General features: G+C 44.4%; 1 protein-coding gene across 1 annotated transcript in view; it reads left to right on the forward strand.

Moving 5' to 3' along the window:
- The first annotated feature begins 7,927 nt into the window (after positions 1-7,927).
- Positions 7,928-18,764, forward strand: part of TSPAN7 (tetraspanin 7) — a 119,621-nt gene continuing 108,784 nt past the window's right edge. Inside the window, exon 1 of the mRNA XM_017349860.4 lies at positions 7,928-8,036. Within this exon, the coding sequence (XP_017205349.1) occupies positions 7,956-8,036 (81 nt within the window). The 5' untranslated portion in view covers positions 7,928-7,955. The remainder of the gene's footprint in view (positions 8,037-18,764) is intronic.

Below are 18,764 nucleotides of genomic sequence, written 5' to 3' on the forward strand. Positions count from 1 at the left end.
CTGAGTAAGTTCTCTGCTCTTATTCAAGCTGTCTTTGTTCATGCTGTTTCCAGCCTGTAACGAGCGTCTTCTCCAATCTTCAAATACCACCATTATCTTATTCATATTTCAAGGCCCATTTAAAACATCACACTCCTGTTCAAGCAGTCAGCACTCCTCTATTAAGTTCCTGCTATGTACCATTCATCTGTGCGATCATTTGTCTTCAGTTTCCACAGTATCTAGGTGCTAAGGATATAATAGTGAACAAAACAGACAAAAATAATTTCCCTTGCACAGACTACATTTTAGTGGAAGACACAGGCAAAGACAAAGCGAGACAGAACAGCAAGCACATAAATAAGGAAACGTTAGAGAATTAGAACAGGTGGTTGACTGGGTATCTATTTTCAGGTGAAATGCCCTCTCTAAAGAGGTGACATCTATACTGAGATCAGAATGCCAGAAAGGAAGGGACAAATCATTCAGAGTCTAGGGGCTGAAATGTGCCAGAGAGAGGGTCAGATACTAAGACCCTTGGGAGAAACGAATAGAAAGCAAGCCAAGGGGCAGGCATTTGGCATAGACGTTAGGAAATTTCTTTGGACACCTGTGTCCCACAGTTTGAGTTCGAGTCCTGCCTCTGGCTTCTGATTCCAGATTCCAGCTAATACACACCCTGAAGGCAGCAGGTGATGGTTCAAGTGGTTGGGATTCTGCCTCCTATGTGAGAGACCTAGATGGAGCTCCTGGCTCCTGGCTCAGTCCTAGCCATTGGAGGCGTTTGGAGAGTGAACCAGCAGATGAGAGTGCTCTTTCAAATAAATAAACAAAGAGAAAATTTGATGAGAATAGAAAAGTCCAGAGCATCTGAAACGCAAGGCCAAAGGGAGAGGAACGGCCGAGAAAGTCGGCGTCAGCTCCTGTATGCTGTGTCAGCCAGACTAAAGTGTTCAAATTTGATTTGGGGGAAGCCACTTGAAGGTTTAAAGCAAGGGCGCAACATGATACGGTTTGTGTTTGAACAAGATCACTCTAAGTGCTGTGTGAACAACAGATTAAGGGAGTGACAGGAGAGGAGCAGCAACCAAGTAGGTACTTGGTGGCAGTCCAGGTCTCCTTGCTGAACTGAAAGCAAATTAAAAGTGAAAGCTTCCCTTGCTTTTAGGCAGAAGATGGATATACTTGGTGATGCCTAAAAAGACCCGGATGGCTGAATTCTCTGTAGCCTCCTGTACACCTTCATTGTCTGCTGCTGTTGAACTTTGCTGATCTTCCTTCAGTTCCCTGAGTGCACCATTTCTTCAGGCCCCAGGATCTTTGGACTCGCTGTAGTTATATACAGGGGTACTTCAAAATACTTGTGCTACATTGAATTAAAAGAAGTTTGTTTTGTCATGAGGTAAGTTTTTTATTGTTAAAGATTTATTTATTTATTTACTTGAAAAGCAGAACTACAGAGAGGCAGAGGCAGAGAGGTCTTCCATCTGCTGGTTCACTCCCCAAATGGCCACAATGGCTGGAGCTGAGTCAATCTGAAGCCAGGAGCCAGGAGCTTCTTCCAGGTCTCCCACGCAGGTGCAGGGGCCCAAGGACATGGGCCATCTTCTACTGCTTTCCCAAGCCATAGCAGAGAGCTGGATCAGAAGTGGAGTAGCTGGGTCTCGAACCAGCGCCCATATGGGATGCCAGTGGCTTTACCTGCTATGCCACAGTGCCAGCCCCACAAGGTAAGTTTTAAAATCCATGTATTTGAGGGGTCTTCAAAAAGGTCATGGAAAATGCATAGTGTGAAAAAAATCTTACATAGACTTTTACATTTTTCCCTCAAAATAAATTTGTCTTTTTAAAAAACATTTATTTTTAAATTTTTATTTGAAAGGCATAGTGGCAGAGGAAGATCTTCCATCTACTTGTTAACTCTCCAAATGCCTGCAACAGCTAGAGTTGGGTTAGACTGAAGCTTGAAACCTGGAATTCCAACTGGATCTCCTACATGGGTGACAGGGGCCCAAATATTTGAGCCATTGTCTGATGCCACCTAGGATGCACATTAGCAGGAATTTGGATCAGAAGCAGAGGCAGGACCTGAACCCAGGCACTCTGGTACGAGATGCAGGTATCCCAGATGTAACTTAAATGTAGTACCACAATACGTGCTCCTAAACTTATGTTTTTAATTCAATTTTCCATGAACTTACAACAACTTTACTCATTTATTTATGAGGGAAAGAGAGATTGAGAGGGAGAGAGAGATTGGACCCATCTGCTGGTCACTCCCCAAATGCCCATAACAGCTTGGGCTTGCCTGGTTCGGTCCAAAGCCAGGAGCCAGGAGCCAGGAACTCAATCTAGGTCTCCCACATGTGTGGCAGAGATCCGAACAGTTGAGTATGAGTGCCGCTTCCAAGTGTCTGCATTGGCAGGGAGCTGGAATCAGGAGTTAGCGGTGGGGATCTACCCCAAGCACTCTGATAGGGGACACGGGTGTCTTCACAAGGGTCTTCACTGCAAGGCTGCACACCCATCCCCGTGAACTTCATATCATTTCTTTGTATGGTGATATACGCATAACATAAAACTCATCACTTAAGCAACTGAAAGGTGTGATTCAGTGGTTTAAGTACATTCATAGTGATGTGCAGCCATCAGCACTATCTAGCTGGAGAACCTATTTATTTCTCTAAGAGGACACCCCATACCCATTAAGCAGTGACTTCGTATTCCCTCCTTCCCCCAGTAACCACTCATCTTCCTTTTGTCTCTCCAGATTTGCCAATTCTGGATAGTGTATACTGATGGAATCACACAACGTGTGGCCTTTGTGTCTGGTTTCCTTCACTTAGCATAATGTTGCACCAGGTACTGGCATACCATTACTTTTTTTTTTTTTTAAGATTTATTTATTCGAAAGGTAGAGTGACAGAGAGAGAGAGGAAGTCTTCCATCTGCTGGTTCACTCCTGAGATGGCCACAATGGCTGTAGCTGTGCCGATCCGAAGCCAGGAGCCAGGAGCTTCTTGTGGGTCTCCCACGCAGGTGCAGGGACCCAAGCACTTGGGCCATCTTCTACTGCTTTCCCAGGCCATAGCAGAGAGCTGGATCGGAAGTGGAGCAGCTGGGTCTCAAACTAGCGCCCATATAGGATGCCGGCCCTGCAGGCGGTGGCTTTACCGGCTATGCCACAGTGCCGGCCCTATTTTTTATAGCCGCATAAAATCCCATTGTATGGAGACACAACGCTTTGTTTCTCCACTCATCACTTGATGGACATTTATGTAGATTGTTTCCACCCTTTGGTCATTGTCAATAGAGCTGCTGTGAACATTCCTGTGGAAGTTTTTGAGCACCTGCTTTCAATTTTTCTGGGTACATACGTCGGAGTGGAATTGCTAGGAAATATGGTAGCTCCAGTTGTATTTTGTCAAAGTGTAGAGTCGAGAATCTTAGACATGAGTTAGTTTCCTGTGGCTGTTGTAACAACTACAGCTTTGGTGGCTTAAATAAATAGCAATGTGATCTCTTACAGTTCTGGAGGCCATCGGTCAGGATTTAAAGGGCCAGCACCCTCTGGAGGTGTCCAGCTATTCTTGGTGTTCTTTGACTTCCAGGTGTTTCATGGCAGTCTCTGCTTCTGTTGTCACATGGCTTTCTTCCTGTGCATTTCTGTGTCTTCACATGGCCCTGTCCTCATGATACTTCTTCAAGGACAGCAGTTGAATTGGATTAAGGGCCCACGCTACTCCAGCATGACCTCATTTTAACTTAAATAATTATATCGGCAACAACCTTATTTCCAAATAAGGTCACAGTCTGAAGTACTGGAATTAGGACTTCAACATAGCTTTTTGGGGGACGCAAGTCAATGTGTTAGACAGTAAGATAGAAATCAGCCTATGTGTATGAAAGGGGCCTCAGGAAGACAAAGCAGCTGCAGAAGCTCCCCTGGGAAGCAGCCCAGGATTTCACACTACCAAGTCCTGCCCAGAGCCCAGTAACTCTCCAGGCGGTCCCAGCCTTCCCGCCCCAGGAAAGCTCTCTCCTCAGTACCACGTGGGCTACCTCGCCAGACAATGTGGAGCAATAAAACCTTCACAGCTTTCCCCCAGGGCAGGCACCCTAGGGCAGCCCCTCTGTCTGGCGCCAGGCGCCCCCCCCCCCCCCCCCCCCCCCCCCCCCGTCTGACAGCACTGAGTCCTCAACCCTTGGGAGGAATTCACCTAACGCACACTCAGCTAACCCTTCGTCCTGGAGGAGGAGGAGGGGGAGACGCGGAGAGAACTGGGCCCGTCCCCTTAGAAGCCCCAGCGTGAGTACAGACTGCGCTCAGCTCTCAGCGCTCTGCTGAGCCGCCCGCCCGGCCTGCCAGGTGCATTCTCTCCATGGAACCCTGTGACCCTGCCTTCCCCAGCCCGAGTGAGTGGGCGCTCTGATTCCGTCCCCTCCCTTCTGACCTTGCTACCTTGCTTACCACCGCTCTCTGTCTCATGTCTGAATTTTTTCTTGTGCAAAGACAAGAACTTACCCCACCATCACCACTAACAAATCCAGGACAGACTGACAGATATTACGGTACATGTGAATCCTCTGGGGATCTTACTAACATGCACGTGGGGAGGGGGGGAGGGCTGAGGCTCTGTGTTTTCAATAAGCTATCCTGGTGGTGGATGTCAATGCTGTCAATTTAGGGAAAAGGTGCCTGACTCGGCCTGTTCCTCTCAAGACTTTCCCAGTTGTAGCAATGAGAATCCTGAATGTGGGGAAATGCCTTAGGTCCGGGAAAACTGGGATGATTTGTCACCTTATACCACAGAGCACAGTTTGAGTGACAAGGACATAGCTATGAGCTATGGTAATTTACCTGTTGGTTACATTGCTGAATATACATATTTATTTTTACATGTAAATATTTTTAAAGATTTATTTATTTGAAAGTCAGAGTTACACACACACACACACAGAGGTCTTCCATCCACTGGTTCACTCCCCAATTGGCCACAACGGCCGGAGCTGCGCTGATCCAAAGCCAGGAGCCAGGAGCTTCTTCCGGGTCTCCCACGCGGGTGCAGGGGCCCAAGCACTTGGGCCATCTTCTGCTATCCCAGGCCACAGCAGAGAGCTGGATTGGAAGTGGAGCAACCAGGACTAGAACCAGCGCCCATATGGGATGCCGGCGCTTCAGGCCAGGGTGTTAACCCGCTGTGCCACAGCGCTGGCCCCTTTACATGTAAATCTTATTTTTGTAGAACAGTTGGAGATTTCAAGAACTTAGATCGAACAGACATTCCAGAAAAGCTCCAAACTGAAGCAGTGAGTTAGTTTAAGTTGACGGGTATCATAACTCATGTGACCCTCATCTGTTAACTCACCAAATGATCTGCAATGCTTAGTAGTGGCCTTGCAGGGCTGAACACTGAAATTTCTCACTCCTTTACATAGCAACTGTCCATGGCCAAGACTATTTGAGGTTAAAGGAGCTCACTGGGCTTCAAGTCCTCAGTGCGCTTTCCCTGCTGCTGCAACCACAGGAATGAGCCCAGGACTGTGAAAGCGAAGGAGAAAGATCCTTTCCGAAGTAGGAGGTAAGCTCATTGCAGTCGGCTCAGCCGTTGTCAACGTGTGCTTCATCTTAGAATCACCTGAGGAGCTGCAGAACCCACCGAGCCCTCGCCCCACAACAAATGACTCAGAATAGCTGGGACTGGGCGCAGGCATTCATAGATGTTTGTTTTAAATCTCTCCAGGTGATGCAGATGAGCAACTAACATTGAGAATCACTGTGCAGTCTTTTTTTTTTTTTATAACAGACATCTTGTTTAATCAGTCCCTAACCTGTTACCTGCACACATTCCTCTTCACTCCCCTCGATGCCCACATAGTCTTTGGTTCTGATTGATCACTTCCTTGACCATGTTCTCCTCTTCCTCATAGTTGGGTCTTGTTCATACAATGGCGTCACTGACCTGGGACCATGTATAACTTGTTGGAGGTAATTATTATCCCCAAAACATCTGACCTTGGCAGACCTTTCCTAAACTTCATTGATTCTATTTTTGACTCTTTCACAAAAGGTATCCTTAACATCGTCCACCATTGAGTTAACATGTGAGGGTGTTTCTCTTTTTGACTGTAGATTCTCTCAAGAGTCAAGCTAAATTTCTCAAAATATCTGCACCATGTTCCTCTACAAACCAGCCCTGAGAAATTTTGATGCAATGCACATTCTTTTTTATTGCAATATAATTCACATGCCATAAAAGTCATTCTTTTTTAAAGATTTATTTTATTTGAAAGCATTACACAGAGAGAAGGAGAGAGAGAGAGAGAGAGAGAGAGAGAGAGAGGTCTTTCAGCTGATGGTCCACTCCCCAATTGATTGCAACGGCTAGAGCTGTGCTGATAAGAGGCCAGAAGCCAGGTGCTTCTTCTTGGGCCATCTTCTACTGCTTTCCCAGGCCATAGCAGAGAGCTGGATTGGAAGTGGAGCAGCCGGGACTCAAACCAGCACCCATATAGGATGCCAATACTGCAGGTGGCAGCTTTACTCACTACGCCATAGCATCAGCCCAAAAGTCATTCTTTAAAGTACACAATTCATTGGCTTTTAGTATATTCACAAACTTGTGCAACTATCATCACTGATTCCGGAGCATTCTCATCACTCCAGAAAGATGCTCTCTACCCTTGAGTCATTCCTCATTCCTGCCACCTCCTCTTCAAGCACTAATCTATTTTTTGTCTCCAGGGATTTGTCTATTCTAGATGTTTCCTATTAATGGAGCATTCGAAATGTGATCTTTTGATCTGGCTTCTTTCATTTAGCATTTCTGAAAGTTCACTCATGTTGCACGACATATCAATACTTCATTCATTTTGTGGCTGAAGAATTTTCCATTGAACACATATATCACATTTTGCTTACCCATTCATTAGTTGATGGGCACTTGATTTCTTTCCATCTTTTTGGCTATTGGGAATAATGGTGCTGTAAACGTTCATACTCAAGTTTTTGTGCGGACATGTGTTTTCATTTCTGTTGGCCAGATAATTAGGAGTGGAATGGCTGGGTCATATGTTAATACTATGTGCGACATTTGCAGGAACTGCCAAATTGTTTCCCAATATTATATTCTGACCTCCTTGATGTAGCTCTCTTCATGAGTGTGAGGTGGTTTGTATCTGTTAGTGGGACAAACGATTCTCAGGCACGTTAAACGTTTTTCTTATCTGTAAAACATCTTACATGCATGAGGAATGATTTCTCACGTAGAACCTTCTTGTCATCTGGTTCCATCAGTTCTAAATTTGAGGCAATCCCCACACTGGAGCTCTTGGGGAGCCCAAAGATAGCTTTAGTGGTGAGGATTTGGGGTCTCTGCCTGAGCTACTGGGTTTCTGATCATCCCTCCAGCCACCTGTCACAGTCTATTCCTGGCCGACAAGGACTGCTAGTTGCCGAAGCATGACTACTGAAACCGCTTCCATCTGAGAACGCCCACCAGGCATACAAGTGCAGAGCCGTGACTGATTCGGGGGCGAGGAGGCGGAGACACTCATAAGCCTCACGGAGCCAGGTGCATCTACCGCGTACAAAGGAGAAACCTAAACGACCAGGCGCCCTGGGCGAAGTTCCTTTGACCTCTGATCCCGCCTTTAGGCTCTGGTATTCCCTGTCTGGTCCGCCCCGCCCCTCTCCTCGCCTAGGGGCCTGAGCCTGCGCGGGATTGCAGGCGGGAGCGGTCTTCCAAGCATGCGCAGTCGCTCGGCCCTGCTCCTGCAGGAGCTCCCGCGGGGTGCGCGCTCGCGCTCGCGCTCGCGCTCACGCACACGCACAGCCTCGCCTGCGCGCGCGCGGGCCCTCTCGCTGCACGCGCCCCCGCCCCGCCCAGCCCCGCCTCCTCCCCCTCCCCCTCCCCTCCCCCTCCCGCGCGCCCGCCCGCCGCCAGCCGCCGCCGCCGCCGCCTGAGCTCTGTAGTATGGCATCGAGGAGAATGGAGACCAAACCTGTGATAACCTGTCTCAAAACCCTCCTCATCATCTACTCCTTCGTCTTCTGGGTGAGTGCTCACGCCTGGCCAGTGGCCGGGTCGCCGTCCATCAGTCCTTGTGCTGCTGCTTTTAGAAAGGAAGGTGCGGTGCGGGGAAAACCCAAGCCAAAAATCGAATCTCGGCCCCCGGCGCTGGGCGCGGGGTTGCCTGGGTCGGGGCTGGAGGATGGCAAGGTGTAGGTCGCGGCTGCTGGGACCCTGGACCCAGCCGGGCGAAGTCTGCAGGGGGCTGCGTGGCGGCGGTGACTGCAGGTTGTCGACCTTTGCAACAATTTTGTGATGCATTGATTTCGTTTTTAAGCTGGCGGGATAGGGTCAGTCCCAGGGGAAAGTTGCGGGTTTATTCGTCTGTTTTTCTCTGTACACCTCTCCTACCCTACTTTGCCAGCCCATTCGCCGCCTCTCTTGGGGCTAACCTGTGACCGGCTAGGAGGGGGCGCGGGAACGCAGGGTTTGATCCCAGATTCCCAGTTATTGCCGACCCCGCGAGGCTGCGGGAGAGAGGCGCGAGCAGCCCCTCTGCCTGCCAGGCTGGACAAGGGCCACCAGAGTCCCCCAAAAGCACTAATGGGGAGCCTGTGCCGTCACCGCGTGGAGGCGCACCGAGGGGAGTCTTACATAAGTCAGGGGCATATCTGAGCTTTCTCGGGGATCCAAGAGACGGGGTCGTAGGACCCTTTTCCTACCCCTCTCCGTCCTCACACGCTCCGTCTGGTCTCTCTCTTTCACGGAATGAACCCTATGCGCAGCAAGCTGGGGCAAGACCCCCGCCGCTTGGCTACAGCGATAGCGCCCCAACTCTGTTCCCCATCTAACCAGCGCTGCCACCGACCGCTGGAGCTCAATGCAGAAGGGTGACGTCAGCCCCTCAGCCAGGGCCGCGGGGGGCTGCGTGGTGCACCTCGCCCAGGGATAAGCCCTTCTGTGCGCGGGAGGAGGAGGCGGGGAGGAGGGGGCTCCAGGCTTACCTCATCCTGTTTGGCAATTCGTGGAATCGGTGCAGGGCTGATACTGCAGTGATTCACTTGGAGAGGTGGGTGGTACTAAAAGACCATTCCCCGTGCTTTATCTTAACATGTAGAGCCCCGTCTGGTTTCCCATTCCCACACCAAGCCACAGCCACCCCGCCGCGGGCTATCTGCACCCCTCCTCCCCTGTAATCTGGGTCATTTCAGCTTCCAAGGAAGTCTTTTTGAAACCTGAGGCTCTGTAGGAAAAGCCAGTCCTGCCTTTGGTTGTTTTTCACCTTACCCCCCTACCCCCCCATTAGCCCTAATTTTGCTTTGAAAGTGGAGCACAGCGCTATATGAGGTTCCCAGGCGCAGCGTGATGGTGACTGGTGCTGTTTGCAACGGCCAGGGCGGGAGCAGAGATTTATTAAGACTAAAAAACAAACAAACAAAAAATCTCCCCGATTACCCCTCTCCCGCCCTCCACCCCGGGCAATTCCTTGTCACTGGCAGTGGTGATAATTCGGATGGGGGAAAGTGTGGGCTCCAGGACCGGTTGTATCAGGAGCTCTGCAATATCAAACAGATGAACGGATACAGTAGATCACATAAGGCAAACGCAGAAGAGGACTCTCTTTGGCTTGCAAACCACACAGGTTGAAACATCTCAGTGGTAGAATTATGAGCTGTGCACGGATCATATCATTTTATGTTCTTCCTGAAAAAAACCATAACGCCTGCTGTTGTTGAAACTTCCCAGTAGCCATTCCTGGAAACTGGCTTGGCTTTTAAATGATTTCCTTGTATCTCCTTTTGTTTGGCTCTTTACTGTTTAGGTGACTTCTCATTTGTTACTGATAGAAGTCATTTTTAGCTTCTGGAAAACTAAGGGTTGCCGGGCACTGGAAGGAAGGTTGTTTGTTCAGCCTCACTGCAGGCTGGTGAAGAAGCAGCTCTTCAGGCTGAGGTTTTCCTGGGCGCTCCTAACTCCTTGCCTGCACCCCTCCTCCCCTTGAGTCTCATTACTTAATGCCCCCTAATACATGCTAATCGGGGCACTGAATGTCCTCCAGAAGTTCCTTGATGCCTGCACTTAAGTTTTTTCTACTTTCCAGGTTTCCATAGTCTTAAATACAATGTTTGCCTGGAGCCTTTTCAATAGTTTGAATAGCATTCACAACCGAGAGAGTGAGATCTCCCAGATGTGAAGGTATTTTGAATAAAACACTTTGATTTTTAAACCACGGTCCAATGCCATGTTTGTCATTGGACTGTAAGTACTGATTTTTTTTTTTTAAGGCAGCTCTATTAAGCCATTTCACATGAAAGTCACTGAGTTTGCAGTGTACAATTCAGTGGGGCTTAGGATATTATAAATAGTATGTATTTGAGCATGTTCATGGATATGTGCAACCATTACCCCAGTCAATTTTAGAATATTTTATCATCTGAAGAAGCCCCATCTCTCTAGCTGTCATTCCACTCCCCGCCTCCACACAATATTTTACATCCTCCCACCTTAAGCAACCACTAATCTACTTTGCATTTCTCTATATTTATCCATTTTGAACATTTTATGTATATATATATATATGCACGCACATACATATATATATGATCATACAATGCTTATCACTTTGTAACTGATTTCTTTCAAACAGTGTAATATTTTCAAGGTTCACTCATGTTGTAGTTTGTATCAGTACTTTATTCCTTTATATGGTTCAATAACATTCCTTTTTAGTGACTGTCACCTTTTGTTTATTCATTCGTCTATTGGTGAACATTTGGGTTGTTAGGCCTTTTGGCTATTATGAATAATGGCACTGTGAGCATTCACATACAAGTTTTTGTGTGAATGTGTTTTCGTTTCTCTTAGGTGTATACCTGGGAATGCCAGGTTGTTTTCCAAAGCATCTGCATCATTTTACATTCTATTCAAGAGTGAGAGTTCCAATTTCTCCACATCCTTGCCAACATTAGTTATTTTTTTAAATAAAGATTTATTTATTTATTTGAAAGTCAGAATTACACAGAGAGAGAGAGAGAGAAAGAGAAAGAGAGAGGTCATCCATCCACTGGTTCACTCCCCAGATGGCCACAATGGCTAGAGCTGGGACAATCTGAAGCCAGGAGCCAGGAATTTCTTCCAGGTTTCCCACGTGGGTACAAGGGCCCAAGGACTTGGGCCATTTTCTGCTGCTTTCCCAGGCCATAGTAGAGAGCTGGATTGGAAGTGGAGCAGCTGGGACTCGAACTGGCGTCCATATGGGATGCTGGCACTGCAGGTTTTATCTGCTATGCCACAGCGCCAGCCCCTTGCCAACATTAGTTATTATGTGACTTTTTGATTATGGCAGACCTCGTAGATGTGAAGTGGTATCTCATTTGATTCTGATTTGAGTTTCCCTGATGATTATTGATGTTGAACATCTTTGTATGTGTTTTTTAGTCATTTGCATATCTTCTTTGAAGAAATGCACATTCTTTGGCTATTTTTTATTTGGGTTGTTTGTCTTTGTTGTTAAGTTGTAAGTCTCCTTTATATATTTTGGATACAAGTCTCCTATCAGATATATGGTTTGCAAGTATTTTCTCCTATGGATTATCTTTTGACTTTCTTGGTGGTGTTTGAAGTACAAGAGTTTTTTATTTTGATGAAGCTCAGTTGACCTATTTTTTTATTTTGTTGCTCATACTTTTGGTGTTACATCTATGAATCCTTAGCCAAATTCAGGATCACGAAGATTTACCTGTTCAATGCTATTTATAAGAGTGATTTCTCAATCCAGTAAATACAGTTGATATAGGAATCTTTGACACCTCCAAATGTATCTGGCACATACATAGTAGGTACTCAAATATTTTTCAGAACTTCTGGGATCATGCTAGGTAATCAACAAAAAAAGATGACCTTGGTGCTCTTTGAAGTGGAAGCTGGAGGAAAGATTAGTGTTCTTTGTGAGTTTGTATTAGTAGGACTTCTCTTCCATGATCTGAATTTAGATCAAGGGCATTTGACTTTAAGATGGTGGTATACTGGTAGCCTCAAGATGTACTTGGATGTTTCTTAAATGATAAATCAACAGTTATGAAAGGGAGATCATTGTTTATCTGGCCTCTTCTTTGGTCTATAAGCATTCTTCCTCTCTCAGGTATTTCTCTAAAGTGGTAATTCTCAACAGGGGTCACATTTGCTCTCTTTCCCCATACTTGACAATGTTTGAAGATATTTCTGGTCACAGCTGGGAGGGCGGGTACCGTTGGCATCTAGAGGGTAAGGGCCACAGATACTGCTAAACATCCTGCAATGCACAGGACAACTCCTCACAACAAAGAATTATTTGGGTCAAAATGTCAGCTGTGCCAGTCACCTCTGCACTGCTAGGCTTACGTAGTGGTAAGTCCTATGAAGAAAAGTAGGGAAAAAAAAAAAAAAAGAAAAGTGGAGTCATACGAAGAACTCACTGGATTTGGAACTACCATATCAGATCATGCTCAACATAATCACATGTAAAAATACAAGCATTCTCTGTGGTATACCACAATCCATTATTTGAAGACAGAAGGTAGGTAACTCTATAATTTGTGTTCAAGAATGATTTGTATTCCAGTTAAATAAGATCACCTAAATGCTAGGTAAGTAGATTCTTTATTTTCCTTGGTTTGTTTGTTTCATTTTCAGGTTTACAGAAAAGGATGGGGGAAAATCCACTGAGAAGTAAGTTGTCTTGTGCTTTAAAGACTAGGAAACAGTCCCTGGCACATAGGTTTACTCAGGAAATATTTATTTATTTTTAAATATTTATTTATTTATTTTTGAGAGGTAGAGTTACAGAGAGGCAGAGAGAAAGAGAGAAAAAGAGAAAGGTCTTCCATCTGCTGGTTCCCTCCCCAGATGCTCACAATGGCAGGAGCTGGGCCGATCCGGAGCCAGGAGCTTCTTCCGGGTCTCCCACACGGTTGCAAGGGCCCAAGGACTTGGACCATCTTCCACTGCTATCCCAGGCCATAGCAGAGAGCTAGATTGGAAGTGGAGTAGCCAGGTCTTGAACCAGTGTCCATATGGGATGCTGGTACTGCAGGCAGCAGCTTTACCTGCTATGCCACAGCGCTGCCCCCTAAATACTTATATAAAGAATGAATGAATAGAACTTCATCAACCTTTTGGGCTCAATTACATTTTTTTAAGGCAGAATTAGACAGAGAAAGAGGGAGAGATGGGGCTGGGATGGGGGGGGGGGTGTGTCTTCCATTCTCTGGTTCACTTCCCAAACGCCTGCATAGATCAGGGCTCGGCAGGGCCTGAATCAGGAGCCAGGAGCTCCTGCCTGGTCTCCCACGTGTGGAGACTTTAACCTGCTACACCACAGCTTCAGTCCCAGGTTTCTTTGTTTTTAAATTCGACTTTTTCTTTTTGCTTTACTCTCTGGGAGATCTCTGCCACTTTATCTTTCTGTGATTGCATTTGAGATCAGAATATTCTTTTCTTCTAGCATGGTGCTCTTGTTGCATTCATGTATCATCGTCTAAAAATCTCTGACAGTATTAGGAATTTTTAAAAAGATTTTATTTATTTATTTGAAAGGTAGACTTACCGATAATGAGAGTGAGAGACAGAGAGAGGTGTTCCATCTACTGGTTCACTCCCCAATTGGTGCAATGGCCGGAGCTGTGCTGATCCTAAGCTAGGAGCCAGGCGCTTCTTTTGGGTCTCCCATGTGGGTGCAGAGGCCCAAGGACTTGGGCCATCTTCTAGCGGCTTTTCCCACTACACCACAGCACTGGCCCCCTCCCCAGGAATTTTTTTGAAAAGTTTGCTTCAGGTTTGGCTCTGTGCAGCAGGTAAAGCCACTGCCTGCAGTGCTGAAATCCCATATGGGCACCAGTTTGATTCCCGGCTGCTCCACTTCCCATCCAGCTCTCTGCTATGGCCTGGGAAAGCAGTGGAAGATGGCCCAAGTCCTTGGGCCCCTGCACCCTCGTGGGAGATCCTCAGGAAATTCCTGGTTTTGAATTGGCACAGCTCTGGTCATTGTGGCCATTTGGGGAGTGAAATAGTTGATGGAAGACTCTTCTCTCTCTTTGCTTCTTTGTCTCTGTAAATCTTTCAAATAAATAAATAAATCTTTTAAAAAAAAGTTTGCTTCTTCCTGCATGGTTTCCTTCAACTGATCTATTTTATGGCATGTTACAGGCTTACCTCAACTTTCTGGTGGTATTTTGCTCTTTGTTCTGTACATGTTTAAAAGAGCGGGCAATAAAAACTGGTTGGAAGCTCTTATCATGAACCCACTCCCATGTTTGCTGATTGTAAGTTGGGTAATTTTGCTGCGCAGTTATGTTTTGGAACCAAAGTCAATAACTTTAGGTCTTTTCTGTTGGTCTGATCAAATTTCCCACAGAAGAATCCATGTACACTCTGCCTGTGCTTCCCAGTTAAGAGACCTTCTGTTTCACCGTCCAAAGAATAAATATCTGAAGCCAATGGTACAAATGAGGAGAGAACAGAGACAAGAAGTTGGAGGGGATCTAATTGCTTTTCAAAATGTTTTACCAGATCCTCCGTATTTTAGCCCCCTTTCATCCTGAATTCTCTGTGTCCGTGGAGCTGCCAACTTTTGAGTCTTTGGGGGAATGCTTGGATGCAAATACTTTATTCTGAACTTTTCTCACAGCTGCCGTAAGAATTGACTTTTTCTAAGCTTCCAAGATATTGTGGTTGTCTCTTCCATTCTCTTGGTTCCTGTGGGTTAAAAATCCTTTTACTGTCATTTCAATGGAGTTTTGAGGGAGAGCCAAGGTAAATGGATGTGTTCAATCCATCATCTTTAACTGGAAGTCCTGTATATTGGTATCTCTACATTACATGGCACTAATTAAATACACAGTTGATAGTGAGTGATTGACTAGAGGATCTAAAATGGCAATAGTTGAGCTATTCTAATAAATATTGGTATCTACTTTTCAAAGTTTAGAAAGCTTTTGGATGTTAAGCGAAGCCTTCTAGGTTGGAACAGGCTTCTGTGGACAAATCCTCTATAACATCATTCAGTCATCAGAGTCTGGACGAATGGGAATGAAGTTGTGAAGATTATTGCTGCTTTTTCTGCACTTTTCATTTCTTCCCAGGAGTGAAGACCCACGTGTCTCCTGACCCAATCAAGACCTTGTTGGATTAATATAATGCAGACATAGTAGAGTTTATAGAGTGATCTGGTCTTTGTGTGTGTTGGGGGGTGGTGTCCTGATGTTAAACTGATTGTTGCTCTTCTGTTGCTACAATGATAACCCTTCATGTTTATTCTGTGTCTTGTACCTTATAATCTAAAGTCCTTGCTTATTTCTAATCAACTTCCCTTCCCAAATGAAATCCGCAGTTAGGATGTGTACATTGCCTTTTATAGCATTTGAGGAGCATTAATTTTTTCCACATAGTAGTTGCTTAAAAATTAGCTGAAATTTTGTCCAAATAGAATGAAATACTTTCCTCCATTTTAATCACAGCTCGAGTTCTTGATTTGACTTTACCATAAGCTCCATTACTTATGATTCATTGACTGTGCAGCATTACATACTGTTTGAAGTAAGTACCTCAGAAGACACTGGCAATTGAAAGTCATTTGTGACTGTGGCTAAACCCTTGATGTAGATGACTAATGCAGTGCTAAACCAATTTGAAAAGCACTTTAAAATATGTATTCTTAGGTTTTTGTCTTCTTTGGTCCCATTATAGTGGTTTCTTATTTGAGTTATTTGGCAAGCACATTGTTAGACTGCTACTCTTAAATTTCTTCTTTTGGCTGTCATCACCCTTGCCATGATAAAATTCTTTTCATTCTTGGCTGAACGTTTTTGTCCTCTTTTATACAGATCCCCAGTTTTCATCAAGACAAGAATATGGGGAGGAAAACACAGCAGTTTGTGTTGTTTTCTGTTTTGGTTGTTTTTGGTCTGTTGAATATGTAGGCGTTTAAGATGGTTTGGTAATAGAATTAAGGATCACAATTCTGTGGAAGATTGTCTTTAGTGCTTTTTGCAAGGAATGCTGGGATTTTCCTATCATTTCAGATGTCTTACACTAGAGGATGATGGGGTGTGTCAGGTGCAGGTACTAGCTGAACAATCTACACCAGTGATTCTCAACCCTGTTTGCTCATCAGGATTGTTTAAAGTACTCTAAAAAGATGCTTAGACCTAATTAGAAAATATTCTCATTAAACTGGTTGGGCAGGGTGCCAGCATCAATATTTAAAAAATAAGTTCCTGGGTAATTTAGCTGTTCAACTAGCACCAGGAAGCATTGACCCAGAGATAAACCAGTAGATAATAGCAGGCCTGACTTACATAAGTCTTCTGGATTTGTAGGTAACTAGGGAGTTATTGGCCTATTGATTTGGGCTTTATTTGCCCAAGATCCTCATCACTCTTAGGAGACCTTGCTATTTGTTGCTGATTAAGCAGTGTTCAGCAGAATCACTGAGGGCTTCTTAAAAATACAGATGTTCAGTCTCACTTCTGGAGTCATAATTTTAATTGATGTGGAGAGGAGCCTGATTGTATGGATTTTCCAAAAAGCCTTGCCAAGTTCATTCCGATTCCTGGATTGTGGCTCTATGGTCTGTGATGCAGTCTGTTATAAATGAATTTTTACCTTATGAATGCTTTCCTTTGATGTTATCTGTGGTACTAAAGCTGATTAGAGCAGAATGTTACTCAAGGCAAGATGTAGCCAATGCTGTATTTTTCTCGCCCATTGAACTGGGTTGGAGGAATCTATTTTTGTTCACTTGTTCCAAGAAGTTAGAAGGACTCTTGGTATGCCTCTGTCAGAAGATGAGACCATCACCCAATATGTAAAATAAAAAGATGAATTCCTTATTTATCAAACTGAGAGAGCTGTGTTGGTCAAGCACAAACTATAAGTAGAAGGCTGATACTTTGGGGGACTGTGTTAGTGATTTTGATTATAGAGGCATGAGTAGTTCGTTGAGCTTGACCTTAGAAGTATGGTTATGTGAATGAGATTGCTTTTGATGGACTCTGAAAAGCATGTTCATTGTAGTGTGTCTGCCGCTGATTGGTTGACTTGGAATTTTGTGAGACTGCCATTGTAGTTGGTATGCAGAAGTATGTTTCCTGAAGCAAACTGAGCTGTCAGTGATGGTTGTACTGAGGTGAATTGCCATTGATCAAATAGGTTTAAAACTAAGTGCTGGTGGTTACTGGTTATTGTGGCTGCTGAGTAATCAATAATTTTTTCATCCTAGCTACAAGTGTAGGGACTTTTATTCCTGCCTCACACTGCCTGCTTCTTGGTGGACTGAGATAGCTCTTGTACCTCAAGTAACTGTTCTCCAAACATCATTATGGTGATGTACGGAACTCCTAGGTCAAATCATTGTTAGAATCATTCTGCAAACACTAAGAGTTTGTGCTTTCCAGCGATTGGACAAGGAATTCTCAAAGGTAACCTTGATAATGAGGCTGCATGGAAAATGTCCCTAAATATTGCCTGTGTGCCCCTATCTCTACTTGGGTTCAGCTTCTATTTCTGATTAAGCTTTTGAGGACTGCTAGTGCCTCTCAATTTCTATTCTGTATTCTAAACTGCATCACCTGGTATTATTGTAATTATTTTTTTTTTCAATTGCAGAAGGTTTGAAATTGGTCCTATGCGAAGTCTTGCCTTGAACACTTGCAGTGTGACCTCAGACAAGTCACATAGTCTGAGATTCAATTTCCTCTTCATAATTGAAGATATATGTGCTAACCCACTTCATTGCAGTGTTGAAAGTCAAATGACATTCAGATTCTTTTGTATACTAAAGTTTAATACATATATGTTTTTGTAATGGTATTCCTTAGGGTACAGAATATTGCTTTTTTCCCTAGTTTCTTGCATGGGAGGTTTATTAAATGTTTATTAAATGAATAAATTGACCAGAGCAATACTCATTCTGGAAGTTAAGGATGATTCACTTTTTGGATTTTGTAGTTTGCTACTGAAGAGAGCTGGGATTCTAGAAGGGCTTGCATAGGAGTTTGGATCACTGAGTTCAAGCCTGTTGGTGGGATAAAGGTGTCTCTATCTAGGATGAATAAATATAAACCTGACACTTAAACTGAGGAATTGATGACTTCCATTATTTAAAATTTTTAATTTTAGAAGTTTTAAATTTACAGAAAACAATTTTAGAGAAAATACATGAAGATCACATATCCTAAAAGCAAGTCCCCCTATTGTTAATATATTAATAGCATATATTTGTTCTGGTTACTAGTATTGATATATATTTTATTAACAGGAGTCCATGCTTTATATTTGCTTAGTTTTTACCCAGTATACTTTCTCTGTTCCAGGATGCCATTCAGGCTCCCACATTACATTTCGTCACCATGCTTCCTTAGGCTCCTCTTGGCTGTGATGATTTTCAAACTTCTCTTGTTTTGGTAACTTTAACAACCATCACATGGTTGAAATAATTTGTCATGTTTGTCTCCTATAAAATTACAGTTTTCCCCCTCTTGATAATGTATCCATTGAAGAAAATCACTGAGCATAGTTCACAGTTAAGGAGTAAAGGGTTATACTCTATCCCCTTGAGAGTGGAGTATCTACCATTATTTTTATTAACATAGATGATTTCCATTGAACAAATGTTAAAACCAACAGTAAGTAGAAGGGCACTTCAAGAAGTTTATGGAAAACAGAATTAAAACATGAGTATATTTTAGTACAAAATTTTTGAAATCCATTTATAGCCATATTTGTTCAACCAGATAG

The sequence above is a fragment of the Oryctolagus cuniculus genome, chromosome X (assembly GCF_051225735.1).
Source record: "Oryctolagus cuniculus isolate XC-2025 breed Fujian yellow rabbit chromosome X, ASM5122573v1, whole genome shotgun sequence".
Lineage (NCBI taxonomy): Eukaryota > Metazoa > Chordata > Mammalia > Lagomorpha > Leporidae > Oryctolagus > Oryctolagus cuniculus.